This window comes from Heterobasidion irregulare (genome assembly GCF_000320585.1).
Source record: "Heterobasidion irregulare TC 32-1 unplaced genomic scaffold scaffold_12, whole genome shotgun sequence".
In the NCBI taxonomy this organism is placed as follows: Eukaryota; Fungi; Basidiomycota; class Agaricomycetes; order Russulales; family Bondarzewiaceae; genus Heterobasidion; species Heterobasidion irregulare.
The window spans coordinates 23,471-41,998 of record NW_009258208.1 but is presented as its reverse complement, the minus strand read 5'-3'; the positions used below and the strand labels follow the sequence as shown (position 1 = coordinate 41,998).

Sequence of the window (18,528 nt, the reverse complement as noted above, 5' to 3'; positions counted from 1 at the left end):
CGTCCAAGGTACATCGTCTTTTCGGGAGGACCGGAGCACGATTGCCGGATATAGCCGAGGCGTCATCGACATGTCCACTTCGATCCTTCGCACGTCGTGCGTTGAACGTTCGAATCATTCTGCGCGCGACGTACAAGTGACGAGTGGAGATCATAGAATATCAGGGAGAGGTTTGACTCGATTTCCAGACATTGATAGACATCCAGCCATCCATTCGCATCACACTCGTCGCGTCCCCTCTAGTACGATGCGTCTCTGTCTTCTTTGCCGCCGATTCTCGCACCCCAACGATGCTCACCATCAACCTCCACGAAAACATTGTCACCTTCGAGGATGGCGGTAGCTCTTTCAAGGATAGTTCCTCCCATACACCAGGTCCAATTTCGCATCTCGAGGAGCTCCTCGCTCAAGGTTCTCGATCTTCGCTTTGCCAACAAGTCTGAAATATATGCCAGTTGCAGACCTTGATATACGCGATCCCTTCACTGGTGAGACACCCCTCCACAACGCTGCCATTTGTGGCGCATTCGAGACTGTCCAGTGGCTCCTCTCAAAGGGAGCTTCATGGTCGCTCGAAGATCATGACCAACAGTATGCGTACAACTTCGCCCTCATAGAAGGACACCATGCCTGCTTCATTTTTGAGCATGCCGTTCATACAGGCTCATCATTCCCATCTCTTTCAATCTCGTACCAATGCTTTGCTCCGTACCCGCGCTCAGATTACGAGCGCTACCTCCTTCCCTACCGGGACGACCCCACCGGGGGCTTTCATTCTCTTGATCGCCCCCGCAACAACTCCGCCTTCCTGTCCGAACCCTGCTTCTATATGAAACTCGACGTCGACGGGTCCGGCAAGGGAACGATCGTCGACCACATCCTTAATCGCAACCTCGTTCCTAACCGCCAGCCAGCCTCCAGTGGCGCACAAAACCCCGTCACACAATGTATGGCCAATCCCGAGACATACAAACATTCTGGTCGCCCCATCGAGAATGTCATGGTCTCTAGACGCGGCTTGGGAGTCATGATGGATTGGGAGCAGCCCACTAGTCAGTTGCTTTTCTCGGCTTTTTGAGCTTCAATTGGTCAGTGGCCCAGCCTTACCGAAATATTTATTATGATTATATATCGCAATATTTCAACAGTGGAGGTGTGCATTGATGAAAGGTCTCCACAAGGGTCCTCTGTACCGTGACTGAATATCGGATACGGCCTTGGCCTAGTACGTCCTCATCATGCTCATCTGTATATCGTACTGATCACATCACCGGCTCTTGTAACTTATACAGATCGACGTGGCCTTGCAAGAATACAAGCCCGCGGCGCACGTCATTGTCGAACCTCGCCCGGACGTAGTACACCGCATGCAGCGCAACGGATGGCACAAGAAACCAGGCGTGAGCATTGTCCAGACGACGTGACAGGATCTCTTCATCGCCTCGTCCGCGGATTCCAAAAAAACGGTCAACGGTGACGTCGTCGCCGCCGACAATGCATCATTTGGGCCCAAATTGGTAAAGCTCCATCATCTCGGCACGTTCGATGCAATCTACTTCGACACGTACGAGGAGGGTATTAAGGACCACAGTTTTACAAGCGATTGCCGTCGTTGTTAAAGGGCCCTCACGCGCGCTTCTCGTTTTTCCATGGTGTCGGACAGCATGGAGACCGGTTCGTGGCACAGGCGCGGGCGGGTTGCGATCGTCCGTTCACGAGAAACATGTCTAATCCTCTTTTGATTCGCGGCATGCTTATACAGGTCTACACGGACGTCATGGCTATGCACCTGAATGATCTTGGGCTGAGCACGAGCCCGACCGGTGCGCCACTTTGACCTATTTTTATCTCGTTTCCTCATGACGAACCTTCGATTGGCGCAACAGTACCATACCAGACGCACCGTTCTCTGGTACAGAAGTTGAGATCGACAAAGGACGTTACTGGAACGGCTTCAGCGAACCTAGAGTACGTACCCGTCTTTGCCTCCTCATCTAATCAGGAAGAGACCATGCGCACTCACTGATCTTTCAATTTCTCGACTTTCACTTCCTTACGCTCACGTGCTGCTGCCGCTCACCACATTAGCCCGCGCCAGATGTACCGAGGCTTGTGCCCCTGTGCATGCTCGCGCCTACCATCCAGCGTACTGTCATGGCCCGCGCCCCTGTTTTATTTGATGTGGACGAGACCATGAGTGCGGAGGCGACGGCAGAAGCAAAGGCAAAGGCAAAAGCGCTGGACGCTGGAGAGAATATTCGAACAGATAAAGGTAGCGTAGCGCAGAATATGGATGCTGCCACAGAGTGAATGCTCAAGCACGCAATGCTGAGTCTTTCAGTACCTCTTTCTTTGATCAAATCCTGCTATATTCTGTCGATCAATGACCTTGCCGCTCTGCTGTCGTTGTTATAGCACTGTGTCCACGCTTGTTTGTTTATTGTCTGTACGTGTATCTTATAATCACGGACTCATGGACTGTCGTAAAGTCACACTCGTGCTGGTGCCATCGTCCATCTCCTGGTTGAAAACAATTCACACAAAGGGGTAGACGAACAACAATTCGATGAAAACAGCAACCATGTGCAGTATGTATGTATGTATGCATGCGAGGATATATTGCAGGGAAGCAGTGGAGGTATGAAAAGGAAATATGCTAACGAGGGTGGAGCTTGAGTAGGGCGAATACTAAAAGATGATCCGTCAGTAGAAACGTGAACTTGGGAGACGTGAGTAGCTAAAGCAGGAGATGTAAGTAGAAGCGGTTACGAGTATATAAGCAAGTATGTATGAGAAGTATATTTGCATGTCAGTGTATATGCATGTGGTAGAAAACGTTAGTATTATGTATCAATCCGTCGACGTAGATTGGATCAAATGTGGCTTGGCGTTTAGACGTATATTGTATGTGCGTGTGCGTGTTGAGGCAGTAGGAGTATGGACGTGCGGGTACGCTGTACAGCGGACGATCCGGCCTGTCCAAGAAACAGAGGAGCGGCTTTACACGTACACGCCGTTGTGGTACTCGATTGGGGCACGAAGTATGGGAAGGGGTAAAGGCGATGGGCAGTGGGGAGGCCGAGAATGATCATATGAGCGGGTAGGGCGAGTAGATGGGCCGCGTTTGGTGTACGGCGTTTGGTGTACGAACAGATACGGGAAGACAACTGCGAACATCGATAAGAGCGATGTGGATTAGCCAATTGGTATGATGACTGTTGTGCGACAAAAGAAAAGAAAATATTTTGGCAAACTTATGTTGCATGGCTACATTTATTGCCGAGACATGTAAGAGGACTCACCTGATTAGGTATATTTTATCATAAGAGGATTTTGCCAGAGAAGACAACAGATAAAACTAAGGAGCGGTGTAGATGTGGAAGACGCAGATGAAATGCATGGGGCGGATATGCGCAGGCTCATGGCAGGATCAGACAAAGTCTGCCTTCTTGAGATGCGCGCGTAAGATGCAGTCGTAGACTGGGCGAATGAGCGAGTGAGCGGTCGATGCCGGGCGGCAATCAAAAAGGAACGCACACTTACCCGACTGCAGCACGAGAGCTGTCTCCTCGGTGTCCTGATCAGGTGTTAGCAGCTTGATCTAGAAATCGAAGTCGGCCAAAGACGGATAAGACGCACTACGACAGAGGTTGGGTAGCCGTAGAACGGTCGCGGGCTCGGCGAGTTATCCGCCATGAGACTTTTGAATGTACTGCGAAGGTCTGGGTATGTGAGATTAGTACATGGTGCCAACGTTCTGCAGGAACTTATGTTTATGGAAGGAGTGGAGGCAAAGACCGAGAAGAAGAAACACACATTTAACAGCTGTCCCGCTTGAATTGCTCCGGTCACCATAGGTGACAAGATGAGCGTTGAGTTTGATGCCAGCTTTGAGTTTGCGGTCTAACAAGTCGCACTTGTTCATGAAAAGGATAACCATGACCTGCGTAAGAGAACGAAGTCAGTTTGCGGACAAGGAAGCGATATCATAAGACAAGGCGACCTTTGCCAGTAACTTTGACGATACGACGGCCGTCCACAGCTGGAAGGAGTCTTCTAAACGATTGACTTTCGGGTCTTCCACGAGCATCTCGTCGAAGCACGAAAGCGGAGCGAGAAATATGATCGCAGTAAGGTCCGTGAAGTACGGCAGCCACGCATTTCTCTGCGAATTGTCGACATCAGCGGCAGGCGAGAATGGTATGCGCAAAGACATACACTAGTGCGGCTCCCGCCTACATCATATATGACCCATTCGCGAATCTCCTTGGACCAAGCCGAGCCTTCCTTTGACTTCCGTCGATCTTTATCCTCGGAAATAGGAGCTGTGTCGCGTTCCAACACGAGGTGGTGCTCTTGAACACCTATGGTGCGGAGGCGGGCTCGAACAATGTCACGGTCAGATGGCGAGTAACTCCGCGATGTGATGCGGTCAATACTGTCGAGGAAGCTGCGTGGATACGTGAATCAAGGGGGAACACGATCACACGAGTTAGTCAATGCGAAGTCTCTATGATCGATAAATAATGCACCCACAATCCAGACCCCTGCCATAGCAGCACGCCACTAGATTCTAACATCACTCGAACTGTATCGTCTTCCCAGAGCGCTTTCATATCGTCGGCGCACTCTGCGATGATATCCGTCGCCTCGTCCGTAACGGATCTGACGCCCCGGCCTCTTGGTTTCTTTTCCGGTATATCATCAGTACCCGAGTGTTGACTTCCTTGCGCACGAATGAAAAACTCGCGGAGGCGGCGGCGTTCAGACCCATTTTTCGTCTCCGAATCGGGCATAGGTGTCTCAAAGGGGGTAGCCCATTGTTCAGCCTCAACCTCAACAGACTCGATGTCAGATAATGTCGCTCCGAGATGGCATCGCAGATCATTCTCAACACTGCGCAAGGGCCCCAAGCGCAAGCGCAGTAACATATGCTTATCGGTGAGCTGAGTGGGAGTTTCAGAGCGGGAATTGTTACGAATGCCGGAGCCATCTTCCTCTGGATCCAAACGAGAGTAGATAGAGGGATGAGGCGATGTGAAGGGAGAAGCAGCCCGAGTAGTCGGGGTATGGCTTAGCGATATTATATCGAGAATGGTGTTGATAGAATGGACAAGATTCAGTTGAATAATGGACCGCCATGAAGCGCGTTGTTTAGCCCAGGCCTCTGGAGCATAGGCCATTTGTAGGTCTTTACGCAATCCCAACGTGAGCAAACAGAGATCGACAATAGCAAGGAACGTACTTTTGAGGGTCGTGCTCTTGCCTGTCAACGAAGACCTCAGAGAAAGGTCGGGGGCATAAGCGGAATGGACTTGCCGCTTTCACTCTGTCCTAAAAGCAGAATTTTTACGATCCTAGATTTCTTCATTGCGGCGCGCTCTGCGCGCAAAGACTCGTCAATTGCATCGCTAACACGCTGTGCATCCGCTTCTCTCTGCAGTCGCTCGGCTTTTTCCTGCGGGGACTCGTTCATGGGTGGAGCCCAGGCAATGGAGAGGGGATCGATGTCGGAGTGAAGCATCAGAGCGGGGGAAGGAGGAAGGTAGGGGAGGAGGCGCTATTCTAAGCGAAAGGAGAGACGAATGTATAGCACGCTACACGTGACCGTTTACTGCGAGGTCGGCAGGGCGATTGCGCTCGGCAGGACAGGCAGGACGCTACCGAGTGAAACGAGCTCGAGGCTAACGAAGTTGGCTAAAGTCCCTTGGATGAGCCGCCAGATTTGGGAATCTAGACCCGGCGCCATGGCTACAACGCCTGTTCGCTTCCTTCTGACGCGCGAAACCCTACCGACACCGACACCCACACAAGCCCCTTACTCCCTCTGTACGTCAAAAGACAGACGTATCACACTACAACGCGTGCCACACCCTGCGCTCACGTTTCAAGGTCACCACGATGCCCGGCGGTAGAGCCATCAAGCACACTCATAATTTAATTCTGCATCCCTGCATTCCCTGCATCGCCGTACAATGTGCGGAACCGACGGCTGAACGAAAATAAGAATGAGTTCACAGGACCTCCCGGAATATGCTTGTGCAACCTCCCATGGAGATCAATCTGGATTCATCGGCAAGGAAGACCGTACCTCGCAGCCTGCCACGCCGATCTATCATCTCACCGATCTGGCAATATCGAAGAGGCATCGTGTTTTCAAAATTATTACAGCATTAGGAAATATGGTCGCTTTGAATATCCGCGTGCTTTATCATGAAACTTGAAGATGTTGCAGACCATTAGAACTGGACTGTAGACTTTCAATCCAGATGATAGTAGACCATAGAAATCGACTTATCGTGTTGTTCACCAAAAGGAAGGTGGTCATCAATCAGCACTTCAAGATATGCGCGTCTGAATACTGTAATATGAGGGTGTGTTACGAGCTGGGGACTGTGACCTTCAGCGCTTCAGCACCTAGGGAAGGTTTAACATGAAATTTGACGTCTCGAGTACAGTGGAGTGACGCGTCTGTGGCGCAAAGATTACCGAGCCTGCCAAATAGAGGGCAAACAACGCGATCCAGGTTCCCTTAGGGCTCGTTTGTCGACGCCGACACCACCTTTTTGGACAACATGGCACGAAGACTACACTCTGGCGGAATCGGTCATGGATCCCACCATGTAGATGCATCAACCAATGTGAACGGTGTCAAGGCCGAGAAGGTGAACCTTGAGAAGAGCAGAGCCGCTCGAAGCGCGGAAGAGCCTACGAACACTCAGCAGGCCGAAGAGTATGACGATAGTAAGGATGAAATGGAGGTGGACGGGGAGGAAGATGCAGGAGAAGGAGAGGATGCAGAAGCCGAGGAAGAAGGTGTTCAAGAGGAGGGCAGCCCGAAAGGGAAGAAGCGTATCAGAGTTAATGAGAACGGCGATGCACGTCCCGTCAAGGATGAGAAGGGCAAAGCGAAAGCTCATACCATCGTTCGTGATGCTGATGGGTGAGAGTCCGTATATTATCATCGTGTCCAGTATATTCACATTCTGGCAGGTATGTTCCTGGCTCGATTGTCCGCGTTAAGCTCGAGAACTTCGTCACCTATGATCATGTGGAATTCCGCCCAGGACCCCATCTCAACATGATTATTGGGCCTAATGGCACTGGTAAGAGTAGCATTGCCTGTGCTATCGCTCTCGGCCTGAATTGGCCTCCAAGCGTGTGTATACGCTCATCGTGTTGTCGTATCGATTTACTCAACGACTCTTGCTCGCTACAGATCCTTGGCCGGGCCTCGGAGCTCAATTCTTTTGTCAAGATAGGCACGAATGAAGGCTACATAGAGATAGAGTTGAAGGGTCCCATTGGCAAGTCCAACTTAGTCATCAAACGATTCCTTAGCGCGAAATCCAAGAGTTCGACCTATACCATCAACGGGCACTCAGCGACTGGCAGAGAGGTCACGCAGAAGATGAACGAGTTAAACGTCCAAGTTGGCAACCTTTGGTATGTAGTTGCGTTTCTCATATACGTGCCTATTGATGTTTCCCGTATAAGCTCGTTCCTCCCTCAGGACAAGGTATCAGAGTTTGCAAGTATGTCTCCGCAGCAACTATTGCGGGAGACGCAGCGGGCGGCTGGCGATGAGCGCTTGACTGCTTGGCACGATACATTGATCGGTTCAGGGAAGGAGCTGAAAGAACTGCAAGAGGTTCAGCCCTCCTGTGATGATTTTTTCCACTTGCGCTGACATCACTATCTAGCTTCTGACTACGGACCGCCAGAATTTGAAGACCTTGGAAGAACGAAATGGAATGCTCGAACGGGACGTCCAGCGATATAACGAGCGCAAAGAAATCGAGCGCAAGGTGACTGAGCACGCTTGGCCCGTCAGTTCGAGGATTCTGAAATGTACTCCCAGATCGCTGTTCTGGAACTTGTCCTGCCCTTCGTGGAGTACGTCGAAGCGAGGGCTCGCTATGTTGAGGCGAAGGCCAAACAGCGGGACCTGCACAAGATCGTGCGAGAGCTCAGGGACAAGAATGCTCCGGCTCACAATCTCAAAAAGTAGGTCTGTTGACTGTTTCCTAAACTATCCCTTATTGGTATTGTGCAGGCATCTTGAAGAGAAATACAAACATCTAAATGCACAACGCGATCAAAAGAAGAAGGATGCGCAGAAGAAATTCAATGACATGAAGGTGAAATGGAAAGAGAACGAACGCCTGGTGAGTTTTCTCTCTTCATTGTGTCGTTGACATAATAATGAATGATTTGCTTCACAGCAAGGGGAGGCGGATATAGTGTCACAACGGCTATTGAGTCTTAAGAAGAATGAGAAAGACCGTCTCCGAAAGATTCAAGAGCTTGAACGCCGGAAGAACGAGATGGAACAACAATTGGACAATCCTGTCAAGACGGAGCCAATGGAAAATATAACGTTTGAGGCGGTGAGCTGACATTATCTTAGACCGACAAGCACCTCATCTGACCACCTATAGCGTCAATTACAACAAGCCGGGAATGGGATCCGACAACGCCAAGCTGACCTCCAGTTTCGTCAGAGGGCCAATGTGCAGGAAACCTCCAGGGCAGAATCTGAATTACAGCAAGGACGAAATGCGTGAGTGGCGCATCCCTCTACCCAAGGATATTCGCTCAGCGTGAAGCAGCTTATCGAATTTGGACAACGTATTCCATCGAAAAGTCGCTGCGCTGCGCAAATTCGACCCCGACTGTGCGGACGTCATCATATGGTTAAGGGACAATCGCCATCGGTTCAAGATGGAGATCATGGAGCCTGCTATTGTGAGTTTGACGGTACAAAACAAGCCGTATGTGGACGCTGTAGAGGCATGTTTTAGCGGTATGCAATTGCGCGTATGTTCCTCCTCCCTTCACGCTCTTCGCGCCGGATTGGAAAGTATGTTCCTGATGAATACACACAGACTTTTGTCGCTCAATGCGACGAAGATTATCAGCTCCTGAACAGGCTTGTAGTTGACACTCCCGAAGCTCTTGGACGCCGGGTTCGTGTCATGACTTGGTACCGCCCAGATGACGGCCGTGGTGTCATGCCCCCGCCGATGAGTGTCCAAGAGGTGTGATGCTCTCCTCTCGAGGCTCATCTAGGAATCTGATACCTTTCCTCGTAGCTTCAGTCGTTGGGTTTTGATGGATATGCGATACAATATGTCGATTGTCCCCAAGGCTTACGTACTTTCTTGCAGCGTGAATGTCAGCTGCATCGTACGGTAAGGACTGAATTCCTTCATTAGCACTCACTTCGCTCACTTTGTGAAGGCCATTGGACTCGATGCATCTAGAATCGACCCGAATCATGCTATGGATGCCGTGGCGCGAGGAGGGGGAGGTAGTTATACTACTGGTTATACTATGAACCAGGTCATGCGCTCGCGGTATGGCAAACAGCTCTCCCAGAACATGTCGCGAGAATTCGCACGCGCCAGAAATCTCGACTTCCCCGCCAGTAAGGAGCCTTATCCAATCCAGCCCTCTTTCTGACCAATCGACCTTTCCAGTTGATCCAACTGCTAAGCGTGCCATCGAGCAGCGTGTCTCTGAGGCCAATGACAGGCTCTCTATGTGCCAAAAAGAGGCAGACGCGCTTGGTGAAGAAGAGCGCATGTTGAAAGCTGAGGATAGCGAGTTGAAGAGGCAATATGTAAGCTGTCCCATTAAGTCGTCGCCCTTACATCCCTCACAGAACTCTCAAAGGCTGCCCTCGCTTCCAGGAGGAAACACGTCGAGGACGAAGTAAAACGTGTGCAAGTGTTGAAAGTTAAGATCGGCGAGTAATATTAAACTTGTTTTCCTATGCATGCGAGTTTGACAAGAAATACAGCTTCGAATCACCAGAAACTCGAGGAGTTAAAAAGTGCACCATCGGTGGAGGCAGAGCGTGCGAATTTGAAGGAGCAAATCTTGGAGTTCACGAAGAAGCGTGCTAACATTGCTAAACAATATGCGGTCAGTGGCTTTTTGATACTTTGCTATATCTCATTGACAAGCTCTGCATATGTAACCCTAGGACATCGTCCGTGCTGCTATCAGAGATCAAGCTGCTGCTACGAAGCTCGGTTTAGAATTCCTGCAAACTGGGGCCAACAAGATCGCTTTGGAGGCCCTCATTGAAGAACGTGACGTCGAGTATCATAAAGCGGTTGACAGATTCGCCCAAGGCAAGTTATGTGTATGAAACCATGCGCTGTCTATTAACGACGGGATTGTAGCCAACGATGAGTACGATCTCGCGAAAAAGGATTCTTTCGATAAACTAGAAAGAAGCAAGACGATGCTTGCTGAGGCTGACGATGATGCTCTCGAGGAATTCAGGGCAATGGAAGAGGCGAGTTCGTTGTCGAAGCAGGCGAGCTGTGCTCATGCAGGCTATATCAGAATGGAGAGGCCCATCAGAAGACATCCGAGGAAGTCAAAGACGACTTGCAGAATCAACGTCAGAGGCTGGAACTCGTTCTTCAGACCAACCCTGGGGTCGTCGATCAGTATGAAAGACGCAAGGCTGAGGTGCGCAAGAACGAGATTCTAATTTCATGAGAACGAGAACAGTGATTTGTTTTTCGAATACAGATTGAGGCTTTGACCAAAAAAATCGAGGAGAGAGAGCGGAAGGCTGGGAAGGTTGATAAGTCAATCAAAATCGCACGGGTGAGCAGCTATATCAAATTGGCGAGGATATGTTGATCGATATCCTTGCAGGATAGCTGGGAGCCTGCTCTCCGGGGATTGGTCAATTCCATTGGGCAGAAATTTTCTGCGGCGTTTGACCGTGAGTAGTTCTTTCACGTCCTCTTTTGGTGTAAAAAGGCTGAAACGGAGATTGATAGGCATTGGATGCGCTGGCGAATTGGAAGTTCAGGAACACGAAGACTACGATAAATGGAGGATCGACATCCGCGTCAAATTCCGAGATGGCGAGAAGTTACAGCTCCTGACGGGGCAGCGTCAATCCGGAGGCGTACGTTCTAACGATCTGCGTGCCTATCGCTACATTGTTAACGCGAAATATTTTGCAGGAACGTTCTCTGACTACAATCTTGTACCTGATGAGTATGACGGAACAGGCCCATGCACCGTTCTCTCTGGTGGACGAGATCAACCAGGTATGTATACAGTCAATATGTGCAGAGCGTAGTCGTTGATTGTAGCTCCAGGGCATGGATTCACGTGCAGAACGCACAGTACACAATCAATTGGTTGAAACGACCTGCAAAGCGGATAGTGGACAATATTTCCTCATCACTCCCAAGCTTCTTCCCGACCTACGATACCACAAGCTCATGAAGGTTCTCTGCGTCAACAACGGCGAGTGGTTGCCCGAAGACAGGGGACTCGGAAACATGAAGAGTATGATCGAGCATTACGTTCAGACGCAGAGAAAGAAACCAAGCGCTGCCGCTGCTTGACGAGACGGTTCTCTCCAGAGACGGCCATATTGATCTTCATCTAGTTTGCTATTTTATCTTCGTATAAGCTTATGTCACTTGTAAACATCGGTTCAATCACCTCCCGTACACGCTGTCGGCTTTAAACAGAATATACTCTATCAGCTAGGTTTTGGTTATGCTGTTTGGCTATTTTTATGCACGTAGAGAGCACATCCTCAGTGCCAGAATCTGCTAATCCAAGTTGTGTCACTGAGATTAGCTGTAGATTGTCGTCAAGGACGATAGATAGAGTAGTGTCCATCAGAGGCTCCTCGAAAGACGTTGGGTCGGCAAAGATGTGAGAGCTATGGGACACAATTTTAGCGCAATCCGGTATGCCGGCATAGAACACTTACGAGTCAAACACACCGAATGATGAGGAAGTGGGTAGTTTCTGAATCTGCAGAGGTATTTTCGTTTGTCGTGAGCATGTGGTCCGACCAGTGTCCTCGTTGAAAGTGGCTTTGGGCAGGAAAGCTATCAGGAGTCAGAGAAGCGCCAACAATGAGCGAAAACAGAGGGACGGACTATTTTTAAGGGCGGAGACCATGGCGATCAATGCCGCATCGAATGCATTCCCGTCATAGTTGATACATGTTGCATCAACATAGAGAACCCAAACCGCTTTTCCGGGATGTATGCATAACGACTGCAATGATATCAAACTCGATCTGGACATAAAATTCTCAAGGGACCAATTCACGCGACGGCAGCAAAGTAACTCACGAAACGAAGACGTCGTTCAATCTGTCAGAAAGCGTCTGGGCTTCCTCTGAAGGTGGACCTGATTTGAATTTTGGAGAACTCATCGCGGGAAGGTCGAGGTTAGGGACTAGCAGAAGTATGGGCGGGATGTTAAAAGGCAAAATAGATGGGCATACCGAGAAACCCTTCATTGGGCCGGTCAAGCTCTGGCTCTGCTATCTCTGCCTTGACGCCGCACACTATTGTCGTGTTCCCTAACCGCACGAGGGACGATCCATCCGCGGAGGAGATTGAGCCTGAAAATGTCCTCAACCCGAAAAAGATCTGCGAATGCTCTGTGAGGACATACCGACGTTCACCGAAATGTCTCGCCGCTCGCTGAACTGACGCCCGTCCGGGCGAACATCTTCTGCAACGAATCGTTCAAGATATATACGAGGATGCAGACGTTGGAAGACAAGAGCCTTGAGATGATCTTGCTCTCCGTCCGTGGTCGTCTGTGGGTACGCCATAACACAGTCTAGGACGAATAATCGGGCATCTGCGGACCAAGTGAGTATTTATGTCACAAACCCATCCACAGATAGACTTCAAGGCCAAATCATACGCAGTAATGACATCATCTTCCCCATTCGTCGATCATCAATCACGAATAACCTCCATAACTCAGCGTATACCCCAAACCACACGGAAACCTCTGGGACATGCCTGTCTCAAAAATACACAAGTATGTTGCGCTATATATACTCTTTGAATCCTATATAAACTCATCTGCAGGAATATCCATGCTCCAAGACAACTTGATTCACTTGGCCGCTATGGCCCAGACGCATGGATGGTACGTGCTGTCCTGTGGACTGGACCTTAATTAGCTCCAGAGAGTGCAGCTATACTAGGTTCACCCTATATAGGTGGGATGCTGGCCGCCCTATCACTTCAACTGACGCGGACTAGAAAGGTCAAGGCTATTCACGCGACCCTCAACAGCTTCTACTCTAAATTCTCGACAAGCTCAAACCGCTCCTTCTCCGGAAACGAGAGCACCGGCAGCGAACCGCACTAACGCGTTTTTTTTGTTCAAGCCGAAGCCCGACTCTGCGTCCGCCGTACAAGGGGGTCGGCCGATTCCTGCTCCAAGGACTTTTAACCCAGAATTCAGGAATCATTGACCCTTCTGTGAACCCAAAATGTCAGGTTCATATTTGTCTCTATCAGTCACGCTCAGTTGTAATCTGCTGTGAGTGGCTTATCCGCTGTACCATATCAGTAGCTGTAACTTTTAGAGACATAGTCGAAGTTGTCGGTGTTTGCAATGTTTGTCGTAACAAGACAAAGCTTGTCAGCGATCTGAACCCCGCTTGCAATTGACCGGCGGTCGAATAGACGTGCGTCACGAAGGACAAATTGCCCACACAACAGAACATTTCGAAAGCGATAACCGTCGGGGCCCTTTACAGTATCATCCGAATCGCGCTCGATTCAAAAAATCTCCAGCTTTCTAGGCTAGTCCTCTCTCGGCCCCCGACACGATAATGTTATGATGCGCGACATCAGAGCAAGAAGTCAGAGTATTGATCGAAGATGCCAGGACTGCGATATCTCCGCCTACGGTATGATCTTATTCGGGCAGAACCTGCCAGGATTCTGTTTGCGTCGAAAATAAGGACTCGAAGATCAGCTCCGACCGAAGCAGGTTGGACTTCTGGCAGCTTCTGGCTTGTTTTGATGGTCATCCGATCTCCGACTCCCCTCCAGTACTGTACCATGGGCTGATGAATGCGAGATGACTAGCCGGTGAAGGCTTCTCGGGAAAGGCCATCGACTTTTGGGTGGAGATTTGCCGAGCAATGTTCGAGGTAGAGATTCTAGTATGTCATACCACCCTATCTCCCTGCCCTATGCAAACGCTCAGCCCGTCAGGCGTAACAGTATAACAAAGTGCGTGCCTTCGTGTTCGAGAAAAAATACATATCGCAAGGTCGCTTTAGGGGCTTCCGGTTTGATTTGGAGCGCTTCGAGCTGATTGAGATAGAATGACCGTCATTGCGGTTATCGTTCAGAACATACCGTCGATGAGATGGCGATGACGATGAGCAGCTGTCTCGGATCAAATGGAAGCTATTTTGCTCGTCATGCTTGTCAGGCTAAGACCTCGGAGCCACTGGAGGGTTGAAAGAGACAATGAGCACTGGCTATTATTCCCGAGGAGGTATCTGACGGCCGAAACGATGACTGATAATTCCAATGAAAAATGTCTGGTACTACTTGGAGAGCAGGGCATATATCAATAATTGCAGGTTTGTGCGCACGCTGCGAGAGCGAAGGGTTGCAACACTGGTGAGCGGTTGAACCATCAATTTCGACTATGCAAGACAAGGCTCACATTGAGCGCTTGTGTAGCAAGACAAATGGTGATTCAAGACTACAGCTAATTTTGGGATCGAGGGTAAGTAATCCCCTACCAGGAGAGTACCGAGAGGAACCGACCCAAATCCTCGGCCGAGGAGCCTCTAAGTTTCAAGCACAATCCGCGGTCAAGTCACGTTATCGCGCAGAGCTTCAAGTGCTCAAGGTCGGGAAAGAAGTAAACTGATCCATGATCACCAAAATTCTTATGCCAGGTTTAAAAAGAGCAAGTGTAGTCTTTGTCGACCTCGTCGCCTGGAAAGGCGAAGCATAATAGCGCTAGTTGTGCATAGGATTTGCTTCCGTTGATGGACTTTGACAGGTCATAAGGGCCGCGGTTATGAAGGAGCCGGAAGCAGGGCTTTCACAATTCGAAAAGGTGCAGCCACAATGATCGCAAAGGCGCGAGTGATCTGGCGGTAGAATACTATCCGAAAGAGATGAGCGTCGCAAAGACAACCGTTGGGAACACTCACAGAGCCAAGCCTGAATGAATTGAAGAGTGTCTCTCGAAGCGTTGGGTCGGGGAATTATCAGGTCAAGCTCATCTGGTGTTCTGTCTCAACACAGGAGACGATTGCAAGTGTAACATCGTACTTGACGGGGGCCAGGATAAGTTCAAAGACACACCCTCACATACGCTGTGTCCCTGTAGGTCCTGTTGCTATCAAGTGATAGTACTATTTCACTAGACGGGGGCCTGCCACGTGTCGCACGCTGCGGGCAGAAGCGGCGAAGCTACCACAAGTGAGAGTTCAGAAGAGTCAAAGAGCCTGCTCGAAGGAGAGCATGAAGCTGTACAGCATGAACGAGAGAGCCCAGGAGAGGCTTTAGGGACGGATGTTTGTGGCTCGCTGGTGTCGTCCGTCTGTCTAGGGGCGCCAGCAATGTGCCTCCTTAGAACAGAACGAGTGTCTTCTGACCGGTCAGCACTGGAGACAAGTGTGCCTCGAGATATGGATGGTATGTAATAGGGCGTCGAACAAGGACGGTGTGCGCCGCAGCAAAGCCAGCAAATGGCGATGCGGGTGCTGAGCATGACACGGTGACGGGATATGGAAACGAGTGACTGGCGTGACAATGAGGGGGCTGAGGCGGCGACGGCGTTGTTCTTGAATTTGGACCTCGTTCTGCTCCAATCAGCCGCAGGGAGGCTCGTTGTTTACGTTCCTTTTATCGCTGTAGACGCTGGCTTCAATCAACCTCGACGACGGCGGGCGTGAGTATATTCAGCGCGTGTTTTGGAGTGTTTTGCCAGCCCTGACCTCTTCTGAACCATTATCTCGCACTGATTCGTCCGGCGTGGGCACCGTCTCTTCTCCTCGCCTCTTGTCCTGCGTGCCCTCCCTCCCCCTCTCCTGCCACGACCTATTCACGACCCTTCGACGATCTCTTCCATTGGTCCATCAGCCGCACCTCCCAAACCATGACTCGCTTCGGGGATTTTTCCCCCCTTTGTTCGAATACCCCTTCATATCCCTGGTGTAATCTCTTCTATCGCCAGGTCCGTTCTCCTTCCCAAGCCCACTTTCCGCGCTCTATACAGCTCTCACACGTCTTTTTTATGCGTCTCGTGTAGTTGGAGCATCATTCCTCCAGCGCCTTGACTGGCGTCTCTGCAGACCCCAATTCTGCTCCCGTGGGCATCAACCCGACCTGCGGCATCCTCAGAGCTGGCCACCAAGGTTCTCTCGGCAACATCGCTAATGTCGTCGCTTGCGGCATCAGCATCTTGGTCGTTCTTGGTCTGATCATCATGACTGGTCGAAGAAAAGCTGCCGTTGGTAAGTCCTCTCCTTTAGGACCTATCGGTTCGCAATTTCCGGCTGAGGTTTAAAGGAACGCGTGTGCCTGGAGTAATGATCGCTCACCGTTGTATCCTGCCCTCTCGTCAGGCCGAGTGGAACTTCGCTACTTCTTCATCATGTACTTCATCTCTCTCCCTCTCCAAATCATCACCACCGGGTCTTTCCTCGAACAAGGATCTACAGCTCTCACAGTCCTCACTGCCATTCATGCTGGAATAATGGCAGCGGCCTTCTGGGCCCTCCTGGGGAATGCTATTGTTGCCACGCAGGTAGTTGAAGATGGCACCTTGAGCTCGATAATAGTGCGTGACTTTTCACCAAACAGAGTCCATAGACCCGCCCTGAGTGCTCACCACTACGTCTTTTCTTCGGACCCGAAACACAGCCATTTTCCTTCTTGACGATCGCATTCTTCGCAGCAACAACCTATATCTCGCTCGACGTCGCTTTCACATTCACTCATACCTTTGGCCCGTCCAACCCACCAAACGCATTGCACAGTGTTCCATTGTTTGTTTTTACCAGCATCTGGCCCGCAGTGTAGGTTTACACTTTCGCTTGGCGGTTCGGCCCCGGTCTCACACTTTATGCTTGCAGTGCAGCGATACTGTATCTTGGCATAATGACGTACATTGTTGTTGGCGTTTTGAACGAAGTCCGACCAGTCTGGTACTATGTCCTTGCGGCCGTCCTTTTCGTCCTCAGCCAGCTCGATTACTTCCTCTTGAATAATGTGATATGCCAGGTAGGCAACGAGGGTGGATCACCAATTGCCATTTCGAAACTCAATTTTAAACTCGATTCGGCAGGGCACGTCTGCAAAAGTCGACGGCTCCTTCGTCGCCACGGTGCTGGAAACCGCGGCTGTCGGCGTCCTGTATCTGGCATGGAAGAACATCACTGAGGGTAAGCTAATCTTCACCATCTATCCCCTTTCGTATTCTCGTCTCCTTTAAATCCTTTCCGCGCTGGCCGAAATCACTGATGAGTGTCTCCTTCGTCCTTTTTCGGTCGTCCGTTTCACCCATTAGAATCTTGGGACGAAGATATCTACTACCCTCGTTGATCGAAAAATGGCCGCCGACACATCATGATTGGCTTCTATCGTCATCCCCACCTACATATGGGACATACTCACCTATCCGCTTCTTGCCCTCCATCTTGGTCTCGGCCCTCGCGGCAAGGCGTTATACTCCTAATTACCTCGATGTTGTTGTTGCTACCCACTGTTCTGGCTTACTATGCAATGCAATATCGCTGTTGTGTCATGCACTCTTATCGCCATGCGCTTTCCTCACGTTATTCACATCATAGTGGTCCCCATCCTGATACGCTGCTATGTCTTTCCTGAATCTGTCTTGCCGCGTGTACTCTATCTCATCTCCTATCTAAATTCGGTTCATTTCCTTACAAGCATATTCGGTATGATGCTGTCGAAGTGACTGCGTGAAAGGCTCGTACCGTCACCCTGTGAGCTATAGTGACGTCTCTTCCAACAGGGCGTAACCCGGTTTGCTCAAGCCAATCCCTATGAATTCACACCCTCATGTATGTCGTCCTCCTACCCCACGCGCAAGCAGTTGTCGCATGCAGTCATTCATATTGCTGCTCTTCTGTTTGTCAACGGTCCAGCCCTGTACACGCTTCACCAACCATCAGGCTACTAACATTCTAGTCGCGATCATGCACACTGTTGACGTATGCGTTGTCCACTATGCACCTGTGTTCCTTCAGGTGACCTTTCGGCACCCCCGCTTCGAATTGCGGCAACTCAGCTTTGTACTAGCGCGCATGTCTAGTCGCGAAGATTCACCTTTCCTGAAAGAGGCAGCGGAAAGCGGGCCCGACGCGCGTTGGTTTTGCCTTGTGCAAAAATGTGTGAATTATGTTCTTCGAAGAGCGAAGACGAAAAGAATGTAACAAAGGCCTGCTCTTAGGCAAGTGGTTAAAGTTGTTCTACAAAAAACGGTCCGAGGAGAGGGAGCTAACAGTACAGTGTAAGCGCCACGCTTTGATGCACAGAGCAAAGCACAGTGGCGAGGGGACAATCAAAATAGATGCTGTAAAGCAGGCAGTGTACAATATGCAGACGGGATGGGAAGCGCGAGAGTGAGGGGATGAGGAACGAGCATGGAGGATGGAAAGAATGCAGACGCCAAACGGGTGGCACGGCCACAAAAGAATGTCGAAAATCAACGGAG

The 18,528-nt window shown here is 50.3% G+C and overlaps 6 protein-coding genes across 6 annotated transcripts; 4 read left to right on the top strand and 2 right to left on the bottom strand.

The window, feature by feature from the left end:
* Positions 1-70: 70 nt before the first annotated feature.
* Positions 71-2,310, top strand: HETIRDRAFT_106333 (uncharacterized protein; the record flags this gene model as incomplete). The annotated part of the gene is made up of 9 exons (XM_009553620.1): positions 71-136; positions 189-411; positions 456-1,003; positions 1,293-1,400; positions 1,428-1,564; positions 1,622-1,706; positions 1,763-1,823; positions 1,898-1,968; positions 2,089-2,310. 9 exons carry the CDS (start codon positions 71-73, stop codon positions 2,308-2,310), a joined length of 1,521 nt encoding a protein of 506 aa, XP_009551915.1.
* Positions 2,311-2,439: 129 nt separating this feature from the next.
* HETIRDRAFT_442184 (uncharacterized protein) lies at positions 2,440-3,161 on the top strand. Its single transcript, XM_009553619.1, has one exon. The coding sequence runs from the start codon at positions 2,786-2,788 to the stop codon at positions 3,086-3,088; it is 303 nt and encodes a 100-aa protein (XP_009551914.1). The 5' UTR covers positions 2,440-2,785; the 3' UTR covers positions 3,089-3,161.
* A 269-nt stretch (positions 3,162-3,430) lies between these two features.
* On the bottom strand, positions 3,431-5,524 carry HETIRDRAFT_106332 (uncharacterized protein; the record flags this gene model as incomplete). The annotated part of the gene is made up of 9 exons (XM_009553618.1): positions 3,431-3,480; positions 3,544-3,577; positions 3,640-3,722; positions 3,817-3,943; positions 4,004-4,165; positions 4,219-4,450; positions 4,537-5,191; positions 5,246-5,266; positions 5,329-5,524. The coding sequence occupies 9 exons, from the start codon at positions 5,522-5,524 to the stop codon at positions 3,431-3,433; spliced, it is 1,560 nt and encodes a 519-aa protein (XP_009551913.1).
* A 1,051-nt stretch (positions 5,525-6,575) lies between these two features.
* On the top strand, positions 6,576-11,387 carry HETIRDRAFT_54146 (uncharacterized protein; the record flags this gene model as incomplete). The annotated part of the gene is given in 24 exon segments (XM_009553577.1): positions 6,576-6,943; positions 6,994-7,159; positions 7,220-7,446; positions 7,498-7,651; positions 7,704-7,808; positions 7,862-8,007; positions 8,057-8,168; positions 8,226-8,390; positions 8,442-8,563; positions 8,613-8,820; positions 8,889-9,041; positions 9,096-9,194; positions 9,244-9,430; positions 9,483-9,625; positions 9,679-9,734; positions 9,789-9,930; positions 9,992-10,153; positions 10,205-10,313; positions 10,331-10,488; positions 10,552-10,629; positions 10,681-10,750; positions 10,809-10,940; positions 10,999-11,084; positions 11,136-11,387. The coding sequence occupies 24 exon segments, from the start codon at positions 6,576-6,578 to the stop codon at positions 11,385-11,387; spliced, it is 3,600 nt and encodes a 1,199-aa protein (XP_009551872.1).
* A 121-nt stretch (positions 11,388-11,508) lies between these two features.
* Positions 11,509-12,625, bottom strand: HETIRDRAFT_329543 (uncharacterized protein; the record flags this gene model as incomplete). Its single annotated transcript, XM_009553617.1, has 6 exons — positions 11,509-11,713; positions 11,765-11,885; positions 11,937-12,079; positions 12,135-12,240; positions 12,290-12,409; positions 12,463-12,625. The coding sequence occupies 6 exons, from the start codon at positions 12,623-12,625 to the stop codon at positions 11,509-11,511; spliced, it is 858 nt and encodes a 285-aa protein (XP_009551912.1).
* A 3,251-nt stretch (positions 12,626-15,876) lies between these two features.
* Positions 15,877-17,738, top strand: HETIRDRAFT_446634 (uncharacterized protein). Its single transcript, XM_009553616.1, has 7 exons — positions 15,877-16,023; positions 16,099-16,303; positions 16,415-16,629; positions 16,713-16,867; positions 16,925-17,072; positions 17,137-17,233; positions 17,359-17,738. Exons 1-7 carry the CDS (start codon positions 15,946-15,948, stop codon positions 17,391-17,393), a joined length of 933 nt encoding a protein of 310 aa, XP_009551911.1. The 5' UTR covers positions 15,877-15,945; the 3' UTR covers positions 17,394-17,738.
* Positions 17,739-18,528: the final 790 nt, after the last annotated feature.

What these genes read in the sequence shown, in the direction of transcription:
- HETIRDRAFT_442184 (XM_009553619.1), top strand. Translation starts at nt 2,786, where the DNA reads ATGTATGAGAAGTATATTTGCATGTCAGTGTATATGCATGTGGTAGAA.
- HETIRDRAFT_446634 (XM_009553616.1), top strand. Translation starts at nt 15,946, where the DNA reads ATGACTCGCTTCGGGGATTTTTCCCCCCTTTGTTCGAATACCCCTTCA. An exon ending in GTAATCTCTTCTATCGCCAG is followed by an intron (nt 16,024 to 16,098) that starts GTCCGTTCTCCT and finishes CGTCTCGTGTAG; the next exon opens with TTGGAGCATCATTCCTCCAG. An exon ending in ATGGAAGAACATCACTGAGG is followed by an intron (nt 17,234 to 17,358) that starts GTAAGCTAATCT and finishes TTCACCCATTAG; the next exon opens with AATCTTGGGACGAAGATATC.